Consider the following 16,615-nt stretch of genomic DNA (forward strand, 5'->3'; position numbering starts at 1 on the left):
GGGGGGGGGGGGCTTGCATCCGCGGACCCCCCCTCCCTTCAAATAATCCTGGATCCGCCCCTGATCACACAAATCATGCATTCAAATATATTATATATTTGTGAATTCATAAATTGTATATATTGTAATTTCACATTCGTGGGGTTAAATATGACACAATATATCGACAGAGTAAATAAGAATAATCATAGATCTAGATGAAAATAAAAAAAAAGTGATTTAGTTTTAACCTAGAGTATAGAAATGAATAAATTAATTTATAAATAAATAGATGTTAATAAATAAATAAATATAAATTCCGTTTTTTCGGGTTTTCGGAAAGAATAGCCTTAAGTAAATTATATTTGAAGTAGTGTTTTGAAGCAAAGAGGTCTACCACAAAAAGAAACTGAAAGATCGACTGCATTGATTGTGAATGCGTTAGCTGCGTCTTGGTGACCCGGAAGTGCTTCTGAAAAGAACGAACCCGTGGAATCTTCCAGCACAATCGTGGGCTGCATATATTTATTTTTGGCCTACCGCAGAAGCCGGTTATCGAAGTAGGGCGGTTGAGGAAAAGTCCAGAAATCCAGAGTTACACTTAAATACTGCCAAGCGGAGGAAAGAAGTCATTTGGACGAACTGAATTTAGGAGAAGTTTTCAAGTAAGCTTTGTTTGGTAAGTTCATAGTCTTTTTGGTAAATGCCATAAAAAGCAACGGCTCATTTCATTTTAAACGTTGTTTACGCGCTTGGATTGCATACACTTTTTTGGTAACAATTGGAAGTTAAAAAAGGTCATGGCATCTGTAGGTAGGTAACAAAGAGGAGGGCGGCACGGCTTTTACTTCGTGCGACTTGAACTGGATATATTTTGGACAGCGTGTCCTTGACACATTAATTTCTGTTGCCATGCTGCCTCATTTGTAGGTTTTCAAGTTGAAATTATGTGAAAATGCAATCATCTGATTAGTCTTACATCTAATAAAAATTGAATGCAAAATTCTGCTGCAGTCAAATTGTAAACTAAAAAAATGACTTTGGTGTAAATCACTTACATCTTTATTATTTTTATCATAATAATAATTATTATTATTATTAAGGTTTTGTATGAATAAAAGCAACAGCTGATTATATTTGAAATATATTTAACTTGTGAGATTGAATAAACTTGAGACTTGGAAAGCCCTAGTCATGCTTTCACTTTCGGTTTGTATTTAGATTTGTAATAAAGGAGCTCAGATATCGTGTGTATTGAAACTGCCCAGGGGATTTTTTTTTTTGTGACAGATCTAGCCCAATGTGTTCTATAGTTGGATATGACATCATGATTTCCTTTCGAAATCTGAATTAAGAGTTTCAGGCCAGTTAACAGGCCAGTTAAAAATGGTTAAATGATATTATTTATAATTAACACCCTAGATGAAGGAGGCAATCAACTTTAAACACTGCTCAAGCATTAAGAACTGCAACATTGTTTGCACTTAAAAAAAAAAAAAAAAAAAGACTGGGAGAAAACATGGAAGATAGTAAATCTAAAAAAAATAAGGGTTTTTTCCGTTTGAATTACCAGGTGATTATAGATGTGTAGGGAACTTTAATTACTAACACTGGGCGTTGGGGAAGTGATTAAGTCATAGGAAATGGCAGCCATTATTTTATGATGGGCTAATTCTCCCGCTGGAATAGGTACCTGCATGGCAATGTGTGATCTGCATGCAAATACAAGACACACGAGCTCTTGGTTGACCTGGTTTTATATGCTGCCATGATTATAAAATAAACCAAACAGGTCATTCAGGTCCTTATGTCTGGAAGTCATATAGTCATAAACAAGACGAGGTATAGGCTGAAAAAAGGTGCAATTTTTTTTTAAGAAGAAATAAATAAGTTACCTTAGCTTATTCCTTATTAATAACAATTTAGTTTGATTTCTCTATATGGGTTTATTATTTTGTGAAGTTTTGTTAGTGATATAACAAATAACAAACCAAAAATGGACTGAAACAAGAGTTGCCTTTTTCTTGTAGTCTCATGCACCCCCCCCCCCCAAAAAAAAAAAAACAAAAAAAAAAAAAAGAACAAAAAAAAAGAAAAAAAGAAATTATAACAATTTAGTGTAATCCTATGGTTTAGAATACATGCAAGAATTATGTTTACCGAAAAAACAGGAATTGAATTCGCAGATTTTCTATACTCTGAGTTTTAGATTAGTTGCTCAGTTAATGCAAAGACTTAGGTTGTAAATTACATGAATTAGAAAGGTTAGTGTAATCCTGGCCTGAATAATAATAATAATAAAAAAACAAGAGTTCACAGGCTATGGAAAAATACAAGAGTAGTTATAAAGTTGCTAGACCTGGCTGAAAGGAGATATTATTTATCAGTTAACTCAGGAATTTTCTCCAAATATGTGGTTTCTGCAGTAGATACAGCTCAGACAGGTGTGGTGGAATTACTCATTCTCCAACCCGACTTACTGCAATATTTTACCTACTCTCTTTCACAGGCTCTGGAATATATCATTGCATTGTTACCTAGGACTGGGTTCCCACGTCTAGATCAATCTAATAGGATCGATCCATCTCCGAGGGGTTTCTCCCAAAATTGCTTTCAGCTTAAAGCAATAATAACTCTTCCTTTGAGATTCAAAAATCCGCAAGAAATACATTGTAAACAACGCATGGAAATATATTCTATTGCATTTTACCACTAAAACGGCCATTATTGTAGTAAAACTAAAATCTGTCCTTGTCAGAAGGGCTTTCGATGCCTTTCTTCCCAGTCATCAAGGCATTCGTTGCCAATGACGTTTGGGTGTCACGCGGATTCTCGCGTTCATTCGAGACCAAAATAACACATGGCACCAAACGCTAGTGCAGTTTGCAGACGTAAGTTGCGAGTTGTTGTATAGTGCGTCGGATAACGAACAGCCCAGAATGGCACACATTGTGGATATAAATGCATTTTTAACAAAAAGACGAATATATATCATGAATCTTATATTATTGTTATATAGTGTTGTTGTTGTCTGCTTTTCCCGCGGTTTTAAGTAGGTCACCAGTGACTATGCAATGTCAGAGAGAGCTCCGTCAGTTAAAATCTCTTAAGAGATTTTAACAAAAAACCGTACGTTAAGGAAAAAAACCCTGGATTAACTTTGAATGCAGGAATGGGGTCGTTGACCAGTGGTATGTACGGGACAATTGCCGTTTTTTCCAGGAAATCCAATTTTTGGCCAAAACGAAGAGTTATTATGACTTTAAGCAGCTTAGATGTCTAGCATGTCTACTGAAGCTGCTAAACGATAATTAATCACTGCCTAGCAGCTTCAGTAGGCGGGACAGACATCCAAGCCGCTTAAGTTGATTGCAATTTAGCAAGAATTCCCTTGTAGGTAGATCGAACCACGGTTAGTACGATAGGGTCTGGGAATGGCCCCTAGGTCAAAGGCATGCTAACATGCTATAATTCCTCCTAATTACCAGATCTCATGCACCTCTTTTTACTGCTCCGATATAGTCCTACTTGGCCGGATAGGTGTAACCTTCTCATTGTGAGGCATATATTTTATTTCTCACCTTTCACATTTAACCAGTCTAGATTACTGTACCTGACTAAATTGCTAGGCTGATTGTGGTCAATGCTTGTAATTGCCGGACATCAGACACTGCGCTCTTTAAACAGTCTACAAATGGCATATAAAAAGGTGCAACCTATTAATAAGTTGTTTTCAGACAAATATATACCACGTTGAGGACCAGTGTTGGGGATAGTTGAGACATTTAGTGCTTAGGTGAAGCATGGCTACATTTATGTCTATGTAATTATTCAAATGGACCCTGTAGTAGGGTAAGGTACATGTATACATGACAGGTAAAGGTTTTCACACCCTTCCGGCCTGAAATTATACCTATGACAAGCTGGGCATTGGTTTCTTTTCAAGAAAAAAAAATGAAAATGAAAAAAAGTGAACGATAAAAATGAAAAAAAGTGAAAAGCAAAGTAAGTGGGAAAAAATTCACTGCAGATGAAATGGACCAGACCTAGACAAAAAGCCAAATTAAAACTTGATGTGAGCAAATTACTAGTATGCACTCTGCAGTCTGCAGTAAAATTCTCCAAAGGCTAGTTTAGATGTAAAGCAGACCAAACGAGATCTCAAAGACATATAACAGGTAAACCTGTTGAGGTGTGGTGGAGGCTACCTGCAGTCTGTCTCTGACTCATTTGTATCGCATTAATTAAGGTGCAGAAGAACCGCTTCACTAGTAGGTGAGGTAAGTTGTATTAACAGTTAAGGGAATATTTAGCAAGATTTCCATGATGAAACATGTCTGCTTGTAATACAATTACATGGTTAGTGGTATAGTTGGGGCCAAGAAAGTTGAGCCTCAAATTCACACAAATATTTCTTTTGAAAGTTTGAGAAACTCGTCTCAGGATCTCGTAATTTGAGAGAAAGAAAACTAGAGTCAGCAGATGCCAGAAAGTTGGGCAGATGTACTTTTTTACAGAATGGAGGGAGACTGTGTCTGGCAGGTGAAATGTTAGATCATTGCACTAGCTGTAGCTGTACTTAATAATGTATAGCAAGAAACCGCATAATAGTGTCAGCTCCTCGGGCAAAAATGAATATTCAGTCTCATTTCAACAGCATAAATTAGACCTGATTGCCTAAACATGTTTTCTCCCCCATCATTTTGAATGAGTTTTATTATATCATTTAAAAATAGCCTTGCATCAAGCTGTGTTTGTGATAAACAACTAGGTCATTGAAACAGGTGGAGTATTATTTTTTTTACTGGGTGGCAGGGATCTTTTTTTTTTAATTTCTATAAATAAAAGCAACCATGAACAGGTCTTTTCCCATTCCACATGGTCTGAGAAATGGTTTCCCTTTTATATTCAATAAAATGTCATTTATTAATGAAAGAATTATTTATTTATCTATTTTATTTTCTTTATTTAAAAAAATGGTATTGTTTCCCCACAGACTAAACCAACAATATGAGCAAAGGACCAGCTATTGGAATTGACTTGGGCACCACCTATTCCTGTGTGGGCGTGTTTCAACATGGCAAGGTGGAGATCATCGCCAATGACCAGGGTAATCGCACCACCCCCAGCTATGTGGCGTTCACCGACTCTGAGCGTCTGATTGGAGACGCTGCCATGAACCAGGTTGCGATGAACCCTAGCAACACTGTGTTTGGTAAGTGGAGAACTCGGATGACCAATTCTTAATAATCATGTATTGATTTTGAGTCTAAAATAAAATACCAGGAAGTGTTCAGTAGATTTTCAATATATAAATACATCTTGAGATAACTGTAAGTGGATACAAGTTAAAATATAAGTTGAGCAGAAATGCATGTCTAAAATGAAAGTAAGATACAAAAAAATTGCCCTGCATCACAAGAAATATTGAATGGTTTATCAGAAAGACTAGTATTTTTGAACATTTGCCATGTACAAGTTGTATGATACTGGCATTTTCTCTTCAGTTTTTAATTCATATTTTCAAATTTGTTTTGAAAATGAAAAGAGCTAAGAACTTTATGAACTTCCATTTATTAAATTATCAATCAATTTATAAAATTAAATTTTCATTTTTTACTCATATTTCTCGTCGGACAAAGCCAAATTTTTACTTCACAGTCATAATCAGTGATAATAAACATCTCTTTTTCATCATTGATTAATTAAGATGCAAAGCGTCTCATTGGCCGCAAGTTTGACGACCCCTCTGTTGCCGCAGACATGAAGCATTTCTCCTTCATGGTCATCAATGAGGGCGGCAAACCAAAGATCCAGGTGGAATACAAGGGAGAACAGAAAACTTTCTATCCTGAGGAGATCTCTTCCATGGTGTTGGTGAAGATGAAGGAGGTGGCTGAGGCTTATCTTGGCAAAGTAAGCTGAACACTCTGAATATGATTTAGTAGGCCTATTGTTGGTCGTCTGGTGAATATGTAATTGCAAAAAAAAAAAAAAAAAAAAAAAGTGTAACCTGCATACAGTCGGGTAATTGAACAAAATAAGTAAATAAAAAAATTAAAAGATGAAAGGGGTAGCCTACTAGGTGACCATTACCAATTTTTTAATTGATAAAAAAGTGGACAAGTGGACAAAAGTCCTTTGAGTGTACATTAAGTTTTTGATGTGTCTCAGATGGTTTTTATTTTCAGTGCACTTTTAAAATGTGGCTGCTAAAAAAAATCTTTTGCATGTTGTTGATTTGATAATATAGACTGAAGTGGTTGATAATAATAAATGATAAAATTAAGATGGCGTAACTAGACTACACACACAATTACCGTGGTTAGAATCTGTGAGTAATACTAAAAACTTTCTATTTCACAGAAAGTGACAGACTCCGTGATCACAGTTCCAGCTTACTTTAATGATTCCCAGCGCCAGGCCACCAAAGATGCCGGCACCATCTCTGGCATGAACGTGATGCGTATCATCAATGAACCCACGGCTGCCGCCATTGCTTATGGGTTGGACAAGAAGGTGAGTGTGTTGGCTGTGAAAACTTGATGGTGCATGGTGATTTTTGTGGCACATTTGGAGACTTAGCACAACTAGCACAATACCCATTGATTTCGTAAGCTTTTTGTAAGCATTTAAGAGGTCTAGAAAATTTCAACATATTTTTAAACAAAGATGGCCTATTTTGTATGAACTGGTTTAAAGAAATGTGACGATTTATTTAAATTAAGAGCGTTTTACTAATTGTTTTTCCAGGTTGGGGCAGAAAAGCATGTCCTCATCTTTGATCTTGGTGGTGGTACTTTTGATGTGTCCATCTTGACCATTGAGGACGGTATATTTGAGGTCAAGTCTACATCTGGTGACACCCACTTGGGAGGAGAAGATTTCGACAACAGAATGGTCAACCACTTCATCTCTGAATTCAAGCGTAAAAACAAGAAAGACATCACACAAAACAAGCGTGCTGTGCGCCGTCTACGCACAGCCTGCGAGCGTGCCAAGCGAACCCTTTCCTCCAGCACTCAAGCAAGCATTGAAATCGATTCCCTCTTCGAAGGAATCGATTTCTACACCAACATCACTCGTGCTCGCTTTGAGGAACTCTGCGCTGATCTCTTCCGCGGCACCCTGGAACCTGTCGAGAAGGCCCTGAGGGATGCCAAGCTCGACAAGGGTCAGATTCACGAGATTGTTCTCGTGGGCGGCTCCACGCGTATTCCCAGGATCCAGAAGCTGCTCCAGGATTTCTTCAACGGCAAGGAATTGAACAAGAGCATCAACCCAGATGAGGCTGTGGCTTACGGAGCAGGTTGGCACTAAGCTTGAGCAACTGTTAATGCAATGATTTTTTAGATTTCAATTTTTGTATTCACGGTTTCAAAATTCTTGGCAATAATTTTTTTTTTTTCTTTTGAGAATTACTTGGAAAAAGAATTCCTTTTTTGTCAAAATTACATTGCCGCATAAATAGAAATTCCTTCTTATGCACAGGTAAATGTTGCACTATTGCTGCTCAAAATGATGTTAATAATTGCCAGTTTCGAATGGGCTTTTATATTTACAAATTTTTATTTTCAAAAAAGTTTGGTCTTTTTCTCCTGCACATGCACACCACATTTCTTCTCTTGATTATTCTACTTAATATAATATCATTGTGCAAATTGTTTACCTATTCCAGCTGTCCAGGCTGCCATTCTGTCGGGTGACAAGTCTGACGAGGTCCAGGACCTCTTGCTGCTGGATGTTGCCCCTCTTTCCCTGGGCATAGAAACAGCTGGAGGGGTGATGACCGCTCTCATTAAGAGGAACACCACTGTCCCCACCAAGCAGACCCAGGTGTTCACCACATATGCTGACAACCAGCCTGGTGTGCTTATACAGGTCAGTACTGGTCACTCTTGACCACTGGGCTGTTAACTGTGGGTAATAGGCATAAAACTATAATATGTCAAAAAAAGAATAAAAAAGAAAAAAAAAAGGAGATAAATTTTGTTTAATTAAACAAACAAAAACATGGCATCCGGGAAAATAGTGACTTTGATGATAATGATTGAATATCCAAAGCTGTTTGTTTAATGTGTTGGAAAAGTAATGACATTGGTTGAGGGAGAAAAAAAATCTTTTTTTTTTCTAAATTTAATGTACTATTGTAAATTATAATTGAAATTAAAAACCTATTACCGTGGGTAAATATTCAATATTCACCTGCTTGGGTAAGTGCGTTAAAAAAAACTTGTTTGTGTTTCAGGTGTACGAGGGTGAGAGGGCTATGACCAAAGACAACAACTTGCTGGGCAAGTTTGAGCTAACGGGTATTCCACCCGCCCCTCGCGGTGTCCCTCAGATAGAGGTCACGTTTGATATCGATGCCAACGGTATCTTGAATGTCTCTGCTGCTGACAAGAGCACAGGAAAGGAGAACAAGATTACAATTACAAATGACAAAGGTATTGTAAAAAACTTTCTAGCGTCACTGCTGTGCAGATTTTTAACTTATTCTATTTTTTATTATTATTTTGTAAAGACCCTGGAATAAAATTTCTTTTAGTAAAATAATTCAGCAATGTTAAGCAAATAAAATTTTCATCCAAATTGGTGAAAATTTTTGCTGATAAATGATGAATGATTTTTTACAGTTTTCTTGGCCAAGTCAAAATATGTTATATACTTAATCAAATTTAACCCAGCGAGAAGTGTAAACATAAAGTGAAGCTTGTTTAAATGGTTCAAGTTATTTACATATTCAACAATTGGGCTCCAGTTTCCTTCCAAAGACCCACCAGACAGGATCTTGAAATTAATGTCACAGCATTTTTTATATTTGTGATGTCCATTTTTAAAAATCAACCCAAAACACAAAGATATACATGGAAGTAAAACATTCAGTTTGATCATGTTTAATCTGTTACCAGGTCGACTGAGCAAGGAAGAAATTGACCGTATGGTCAACGAAGCTGACCAGTACAAGGCCGAGGATGAGAAACAACGCAATCGCATTCACGCCAAGAATGGCCTGGAAAGCTACGCGTTCAATATGAAATCTACAGTGGAGGATGAAAAGCTGAAGGATAAGATTAGTGACAGCGACCGTGACACTATCACCAACAAATGTAAAGAAGTGATAGATTGGCTGGATAGTAACCAGGTACTAATACACAACTTTATGTATCACATGGCATATATTCACTTTGATTTGGAAATAATATGCACATTACCACAATAAAGGTAACACTTTTTTGGATGAAATTCAGATTTTGTTTACTGAAGGGAACACTTTAAAAATTAAGGGAAAAAATTATAAGGAGAGACAGTTGTGTTAAGTTCATTTGATGTTAAATAATTAGTTAATAAATTTAATTATGTATTTCAGCTAATTAATTTATTTATTTATTTATAAATTTAATTACTAATTCAGCTGGCAGAGAAGGAAGAGTTTGAAGACAAACAGAAGGAGCTGGAGAAGATCTGCAACCCCATCATCACCAAGCTGTACCAGGGAGCTGAGGGTGCAGGTGGCGCCCCCGGTGGAGGTGCTCCTGGGGGTCAAGGTCAGGGGGGTCAAGGTGGCCAGGGACCAACCATTGAAGAAGTGGATTAAATGTGCCATGTTTTTTTTTTAATCATTCACAGCTGAAGTGCTTCCATGTTTATTGTTGCAGCTTGATGACATTATTATGTAACATTTACATATATTTTAACTCTGTACATCAGACAGTAGGCTTTATGTGGTTGATATTTGTCTAGGGATAGTAACTTTTTGATGATAAGATTTGTGCTGTTAAATTGCTTATACACTGTTACATGTAATAATACATGGGTCCTGTATTCCCATTAACTTGAATTATCCATAACTTTGGGTTATGATGAAAGTCCAGAAGTACTGGATGGTAAATATTTTATAAAGTTGTAAACACAAACATTTCCGACAGTGATTGACCATCTAAATTATATTTCTTGAAATGTAAAGGTCATATTCTTATGGCATACACGGAGGCCATAAGTCTAAGATCCTTGTTAGACGATTTTCTGCAAATAAGAAAAAATTTCTCAAATTGTTGTAAAGACTTAATGGTTGTGGTTTTACAGTATTAAAGATAAAAAACAACAAATTATTAAATAATTATAAGATTGCACTCTTAAATTAAAATCCTTAAATTTAAGCCATTCATGAATAACATATTGTGAACTTACATGTCATTGACATGATAATACGACTTCCTGAAGTAAAGGCGCAGATAACATTTAGAAAAAGGTGCCTGCTGGGATAGGTATATATTGTTTAACAGTCAGTTCTTAAAATTCCCACAAATAATTAAAAGCATCATTTTATCAAGTGGGATGGACATAACTGGTACCATAACATCTTACGTAATTACTATTCATTCTTTGCATGCTTAAGACATTTTCTTTGTTATATTTATATTACACATTTACCAAAGACAACATATTGAATTTTATGTTTCAAAATGTGAAACTTTTTTTTTCTGTTTTGTGCCATATGATATTGTTTCTGTGAAACAACAACAAAAAATCAATTTTTTTAACCTCTAAATTGACAAATGTTGCTTGACTGAAAATGTTAAATGTTTCCTATATAATGCAGGAATTTTGCACCAAATGTATTTTTCCTTGAGAAAAGCAAAATTTATGTTCTCACAAACCATTGTACATGAAAATATTTTAAACATAGGTACAAGGTACCTTTAAAACACGAGTTTTGCTAGTTACAAGTTTGTCTTTTGAGTATATTGATCATGTTTTTTTTTTTTTTGTTTTGTTTTATTGTTACTATCTGTTTTTACTATATTCTTTAGAATAAATGTAATTTTTGCCTTTGGCAATTGTCTCTCATGGCTTAAATTTTGAATGTTAGGGAAAGCATTTTAAAATAGCAAAAAAAAAAATATGTCAATTTTTTTTATTTTGCACTAACAATATTCAAACATTAATTTATTTTTGTGCTTAAAAAAATTGATAATCATGAAAACTATTAAAATAATGTAAAGACACTTGATTCAAAGATGATTGCATAATAGTTCTACACCTATTGCCCATCTAGGCAGTTTTTGTCAGTGCCTTCAAAATCTGAACCTTGTAAAATACTAGCAAATTAAATGCTTAAAAAAATAAGTGTGAATCTGCATTGAATCAATTAATGTTCACAATTTCACAAGAGACCTGAAAACCATCCTCAATTTAACAAAAGTCGAAACAGCTGAGGAAATCAGACGATGGACTTTGCTGCTGCCACCATGTTGCTCAGCTTCTGACGTAAAATATTTCGAGGCAAGAAGGCCAGACCACAATCTGGGGCCAGAATGATGCGTTCCTTAGGTATGTGCTTCAATGCCTCCATGACACGCGATTTAATCTCCTCCACAGTCTCCACTTGACTTTTGGCAATGGCGACAACACCGAAGATTACTTTGGTCTTTTTGAATTTCTCCAGTAGAGCTAGATTGTTGTGACAATGAGCATCTTCAATAGAAACTGAAACAAGAGTGGCATTCTTTTATACGTGTGAATTTTAAAAATTTACATTCAAGTGAGAAATAACCAAACACAACCATTTCTGGAAGAACTGGTCGATGTACAAAACTAACTGAAAGCAAAAGTGATGTCATTGTCACATTTTAAATGGATATGTCGTTAGCAGGCAAACAGAAAATGATATATTAGTGCTTCAATTTTTCCTGATCATTCAATTTCATATTACTTTGAAGTTTTGGTTATTTTATTCACTTCTGTACACTATGTAGGTATGTATATATTTGTATGCACGGCAGTTAATGAAAGGTTTATTTCATTTACCAAATAAATGATACCATTGTAGTCAATGTATAAAACTTTAATAAATGAGGGTGCTAAAATACAAATATTTAGAACTGCATGAAGGCCAGCCTGATTCATATTGGCATTCACAATTCAATATAACTTACCTGCATCAAATTGTGCATTATCGAGTTTCTCGGCTAAGTCCATGTATACAGAGGGATCTGCTTTCAAGTAATCCGTCTGATCCTAAAATTAAAATAATGAAATTTCGACTGCATAATATATCATGACCTTTTGTTACATAAAAAGAGAATCACTGTATACAATTTATCCTTATCTATAAAAGAACAATATTCAAACATATTTTTACCTAAAAATGTATCAACCTTTGGGTAACTTGCCCTTGTCACCATAAGAAAAATACTAGCTGGTATCACATTAATTTGTCTAGATCAAAATAAGCTAGTCCTCACATGAAATCAATAGAAGAAAAAGAGCTTAAATTTCCAGTAGTTTAATGTAATTTGTAACTTAAATTTAATATACTAGTACATAAATATGCCAAATCTGTTTGTCTAATTAATGCCCTGGCATATTTACCAGACAGTTGGGATATCCACAGCATAAATGTACTATCTTCTCAACCTCTGGACCAACACCCTATAGGAGAAAAAAAAAAAAAAACACACACACACAAAAATCATAAATATAAAGCAGCAAACTAAATATGAAATTTTTAAAAATTTTAGATGAAATTTGCTATCTGTCTACAGTTTTCATCAACATCATTACCTCAAAACATCTGGCCAGGTGATCAATCCCATAATCCATTGCAATTTCTGGGTTTCGCACCATAACTGGTTCATCAATCTGTATATATTTGCAACCAGCAGCTGCTAGGGCAAGCACCTCTCGATTCACAAGTTTTACGAGAACCTCGCTCAGTTCTTTATCATGCTGGTAGAACTTATCTTTAAAAAAAGAAAGATACTGATACATAATTTCTAGACATTATATAGGTTCTACCAACTGGAAGATGCAATATATCAATAAAACTAAACTGGTAGTCGAGTAACTAATTAAAAACTTAAAAATATATAAAATACAACTGGATGACTTATAGACAGTATTACATGAAGTATTTTATTAGAGCTCATCCCCATTGAAACTATCAGTCTACGTAGATTGATTCAACCCTGTAGGGACTCTCGCTGAGTGCAATCAATAAAACAGATTAACACAGCTTCTCTAGTTTGCAACATACTCGTATAATAACCAGCTTTTCCGTATTTTACTCACCCCCAGGAGGAAGTGTTAATTTGTTAAACTGATTGCATTCAGCGAGAGTCACAGGGAATTTGGATAGATCTAGATCTACATAGAACAATAGGCTACATGGGAATGAGCCCTTACATACTTGCTGTGCTTCCTATGATAGTCATAGGTCCAGGCATAGTATACTTGACTGGAGTCTTGGTCATTGCTTGGCTCTCTTGCCACTCTGATGCACACCAGGGGTCAGCACTGGCTCGTTCTAGAGGACCAATCACTGTAGGTACTTGGCCAGAACAGGCACCATTGCGATATGTCTTGAAGGTGAGTTCCTCAAAGCTGAAATTCTTCAAATGGCGACTAAAAAATAAAACAGAAAGTGGAAGGTTATAATTGCTCTAAGGTAATCTATTCCATCTAATGATTTTAAGTCTATTCCATCTGTGATTTTAAATCAATGTTCCAAAGATTATGAATCTAAGTGAGCTGATTATATAGAAATAATCAGTTTGAAATACTGTTCACAAACTTCCAGATAATGTTGACGCAAGACGTCAGGGAAAGACAGATGTAATAATTCCTCAGATCACAGGCATTTTGAATCTGTAAATTTTTGTTTTAGCTTCATGAAACATACTGAACATATATATAGAACTATTTACAATGAATTCTCATTTTATGGTATTTCAATCCAATGTGTGTGTGTAGATAAATATAAGCCTTACCCAAAAGGAAAATGTTGGAACTATATTAATAAAGACAAGTTTATAGGCGAGGGGGGGGGGTAAAATAAATGCCCTTTCAGCAACGAAAATTAATTGAAAATATGCTACCAATTAATGTGACAATTTATGGTCAAAAGATATGATTTGACTACAGAGAAATACCCCTTCTCCCATATTATATTATTGGCTACAGGCCTGAAAAAAAAAATGGCATTACAGCTGCCATTACCAGAATGGATAGATGTAGTTCTCTCTCCTTATTTCACCATCAGTAATAACATCAATGCCCAAGGCTGTCTGCTCTTCCATACACTCTGCAAGGGCCTTCTCCACCACTGATTCTGAAAAGTTCCACTCTTAGTCTTATAAAAATGTTTATCAATATTACAGTTACATTGTCATCCATATAAAAATACATGTTTACTTACATGCATTTTACACACACACGCACACATGCACGCACATACACATGCACACACCTATTCTTTCATTCAAATTTACAATTTCAATGTAATACTACCTTCAGCCCTAACTTTACGTCGGACATACTCATCATATTGGTCACTGGAGTAGCCAGTGTGACTTGACCGGAACCAGTCAGGTATCTTAAGGTAATCTGGCTTTGGATAGCTACCAATCACTGTGGTAAGAAGACCTGGGAATTAATAGTAAAGATCATCAGCATAAGGTGGAAAACTGACCTTTTTCAAACTCTTTTCTGATGAAAAACTTTGAGCTTTATCAAGGTATGAATTAATTCCTTGCATGGTTTGTAGAAAAAGAAAACATTTTTTGAAAAATGACCGATTACTACTACTTAATTATCATCAATACATTAGACAGAGAAATAACCTTTTACCTCCCTCATATGATTTTTTTAGCAACTAAGTAAATTTTTATGCAAAGCATAGGATTCTAAGATTTGAATTATGAATATATGTGTATATGTTTGTATCCTTTAATAAATATTCTGTAATGAAAAGAAACTTGACTAAATTTCTATTTAGTTAATTAATTTCAATCACTGCTGACAAAAAACTTGTAAAATAGTTACTGTGACTACCGATGCTATGGCTAACTGCCACTGGAATTGCTACTTATACTGCATAGCAACCACCAAATACTACAACTACTAAGTAACAGAAAGACACTACCTTGTGTTCCCGCCATCTCTGGTTTATCAGCCTGGTAGGAATAAAGTAAAATTCAGCTTCTCTTATTTCCACTGACCAGCAGTTCAGTTCAGTTGTTTGGTCCAGTTACTTTGGGTTATACTGTCACAATGCAAACAACCCAAGTTTTAACAAGTTATAGACAGTACTTTGGCTGAACTCATGCATGTCCACATATATGCACCCATATAACCATATAGACTGAATACACTGAAAAGACATATCAATCACACCAGCTCTCCACAAGAGATAAGCACTGCTATATTTGACCATGTAAAACCCGAAAACATGTATGTCGATATACTTTCAACAAACACTGCAACATGGATGGTGCCAACCATTTTATAAATTCTTTCAAGTATTATATGAGCTTAAATGTTGTCAGAGGTTTAATCAGAATTATTACTAAATGAACAAATGACTATATCTACATACTTACCTATTAGCAAACTGGAGGTCAACTGAACTTGACTCAAAATCCCTTAAAGCATCAACCAGCCATATTACATCATAGTAGACAAATACACTGATAACACACAGTGCAGCATGTTTAAATCATCTATGCCAAAACTATATATCTCCACTCTTAATGAGGAACTAAGTGTGCAGAATCAAATATTTGGATACAGATTCCGTAAATAAAAACGAGAATTAGCTAGTGCCCTGATTAAAATTACTACAAAAAGAAAAAAGTCCACCTTAGTAACCACAAACAGAAATTATCAATTCAGTTTGGCTACTACAAATAACCCGAGAGATGCAACTCTCCAAGCCCTTTTATTAAATATCATGTTGAGCATACCTGGCATAGATTGAAGGTATATACCTGAAGTGCCAAGCTCCAGTAAGGCCATGCAGATAAAACTGATAAGCTGGTCATGATCCAGTGCGGCCAAACCAACACTGTGTAACCACAAGAAAGAATTGAGTGTACAATTTCAAAACCGGGGCTAAAGTTCAGACTTGGGGTGGCAAAAATAGGTCATCTATGCACAAGCAAAAAAAATGTGCTGAAGATAGGAATGCTTCGATCTGCTATACAATGTACCTATTGTTTAACAGTCACATGTATAGAAATTGACAATGTGCACAAAATGACCTGCCCGTCCCCGAAATTTTATCAGCTAGAGACCTAGTTAAGTTGACAAATTTATGCATTTTAATAATACAATATCATTACTATTTTTCCGTTTAATCCATACAAAAAGCATATGTACCAAAGCCGTGCAGCCATGGTATACACTAAACTCTGTGCAATGGATGGCATGAAATGTCAGGCCTTAAAGGTTTTCAGAATCAGGTGCACATGTGCAATAATTGCAGACTGATTTATGAGGGGTTGTGAAAAAATGTTTGAGCCTCTCAGAGGAAGATATTCAGATTTAGACTGCTTATACACTGTGTCTGTTCACAAAAATTGTCCTAGGTATGCAAGTTTAGTAATATTGAAACTGCTAAACGATAGTGACCACAACCATCAGGAGGCGTGCCAAGTAACAGGTTCAGCAGGCGTGCCAAACATCACAGCCACTTAAGCTGAATGTAATTTAGTGAGAGACCCCTCACAGATGGGTTAACCTAGGAGATCGACCTAGGTATGGGAAAAGGGTGTTAAGCTTCTAGAAATCAGTTGACAGTACTTCTTGAAGTAAGTCATTCTTATCCATGACTCCTCTTTTTATCTCAAATCCC

At 35.6% G+C, this 16,615-nt stretch overlaps 2 protein-coding genes across 6 annotated transcripts; one reads left to right on the plus strand and one right to left on the minus strand.

Moving 5' to 3' along the window:
- Positions 1–457: 457 nt before the first annotated feature.
- Positions 458–11,855, plus strand: LOC106166564 (heat shock cognate 71 kDa protein). Of its 3 annotated transcripts, none has more exons than XM_013545176.2 (9): positions 458–644; positions 4,976–5,194; positions 5,690–5,895; positions 6,346–6,498; positions 6,733–7,288; positions 7,658–7,860; positions 8,228–8,426; positions 8,892–9,124; positions 9,395–11,855. In XM_013545176.2, the coding sequence occupies exons 2-9, from the start codon at positions 4,990–4,992 to the stop codon at positions 9,575–9,577; spliced, it is 1,938 nt and encodes a 645-aa protein (XP_013400630.2). In that variant the 5' UTR covers positions 458–644; positions 4,976–4,989; the 3' UTR covers positions 9,578–11,855. The 3 variants fall into 3 exon arrangements, with proteins under 3 accessions (XP_013400630.2, XP_013400629.2, XP_013400631.2); XM_013545175.3 differs by having other exon boundaries at positions 460–658; XM_013545177.3 differs by lacking the exon at positions 458–644 and adding an exon at positions 4,107–4,259.
- LOC106152010 (uncharacterized) lies at positions 10,917–16,509 on the minus strand. 3 transcript variants are annotated; one of them, XM_013525460.3, is made up of 9 exons: positions 15,363–16,509; positions 14,906–15,025; positions 14,272–14,406; positions 13,981–14,092; positions 13,172–13,386; positions 12,547–12,725; positions 12,355–12,414; positions 11,919–12,000; positions 10,917–11,469 (listed from the first exon to the last, which is right to left on the minus strand). In XM_013525460.3, the coding sequence occupies exons 2-9, from the start codon at positions 14,919–14,921 to the stop codon at positions 11,204–11,206; spliced, it is 1,065 nt and encodes a 354-aa protein (XP_013380914.2). In that variant the 5' UTR covers positions 14,922–15,025; positions 15,363–16,509; the 3' UTR covers positions 10,917–11,203. The 3 variants fall into 3 exon arrangements, with proteins under 3 accessions (XP_013380914.2, XP_013380916.2, XP_013380917.2); XM_013525462.2 differs by having other exon boundaries at positions 14,906–15,133; XM_013525463.2 differs by lacking the exons at positions 14,906–15,025; positions 15,363–16,509 and having other exon boundaries at positions 14,301–14,406.
- Between the last annotated feature and the right edge of the window lie 106 nt (positions 16,510–16,615).

Source organism: Lingula anatina, chromosome 7, assembly GCF_051362555.1.
Source record: "Lingula anatina isolate TDL-2025a chromosome 7, LinAna3.0, whole genome shotgun sequence".
In the NCBI taxonomy this organism is placed as follows: domain Eukaryota; kingdom Metazoa; phylum Brachiopoda; class Lingulata; order Lingulida; family Lingulidae; genus Lingula; species Lingula anatina.

Excerpts from the sequence above, each read along its gene's own strand:
- LOC106152010 (XM_013525460.3), bottom strand. Across the intron at positions 14,093-14,271 it reads ACGTAAAGTTAGGGCTGAAG|AATCAGTGGTGGAGAAGGCC; the intron begins GTAGTATTACAT and ends GGAACTTTTCAG. Across the intron at positions 12,726-13,171 it reads TATCATAGGAAGCACAGCAA|ATAAGTTCTACCAGCATGAT; the intron begins GTATGTAAGGGC and ends CTTTTTTTAAAG.
- LOC106166564 (XM_013545176.2), top strand. The coding sequence starts at position 4,990 with ATGAGCAAAGGACCAGCTATTGGAATTGACTTGGGCACCACCTATTCC. Across the intron at positions 8,427-8,891 it reads TACAATTACAAATGACAAAG|GTCGACTGAGCAAGGAAGAA; the intron begins GTATTGTAAAAA and ends ATCTGTTACCAG. Across the intron at positions 9,125-9,394 it reads ATTGGCTGGATAGTAACCAG|CTGGCAGAGAAGGAAGAGTT; the intron begins GTACTAATACAC and ends TTACTAATTCAG.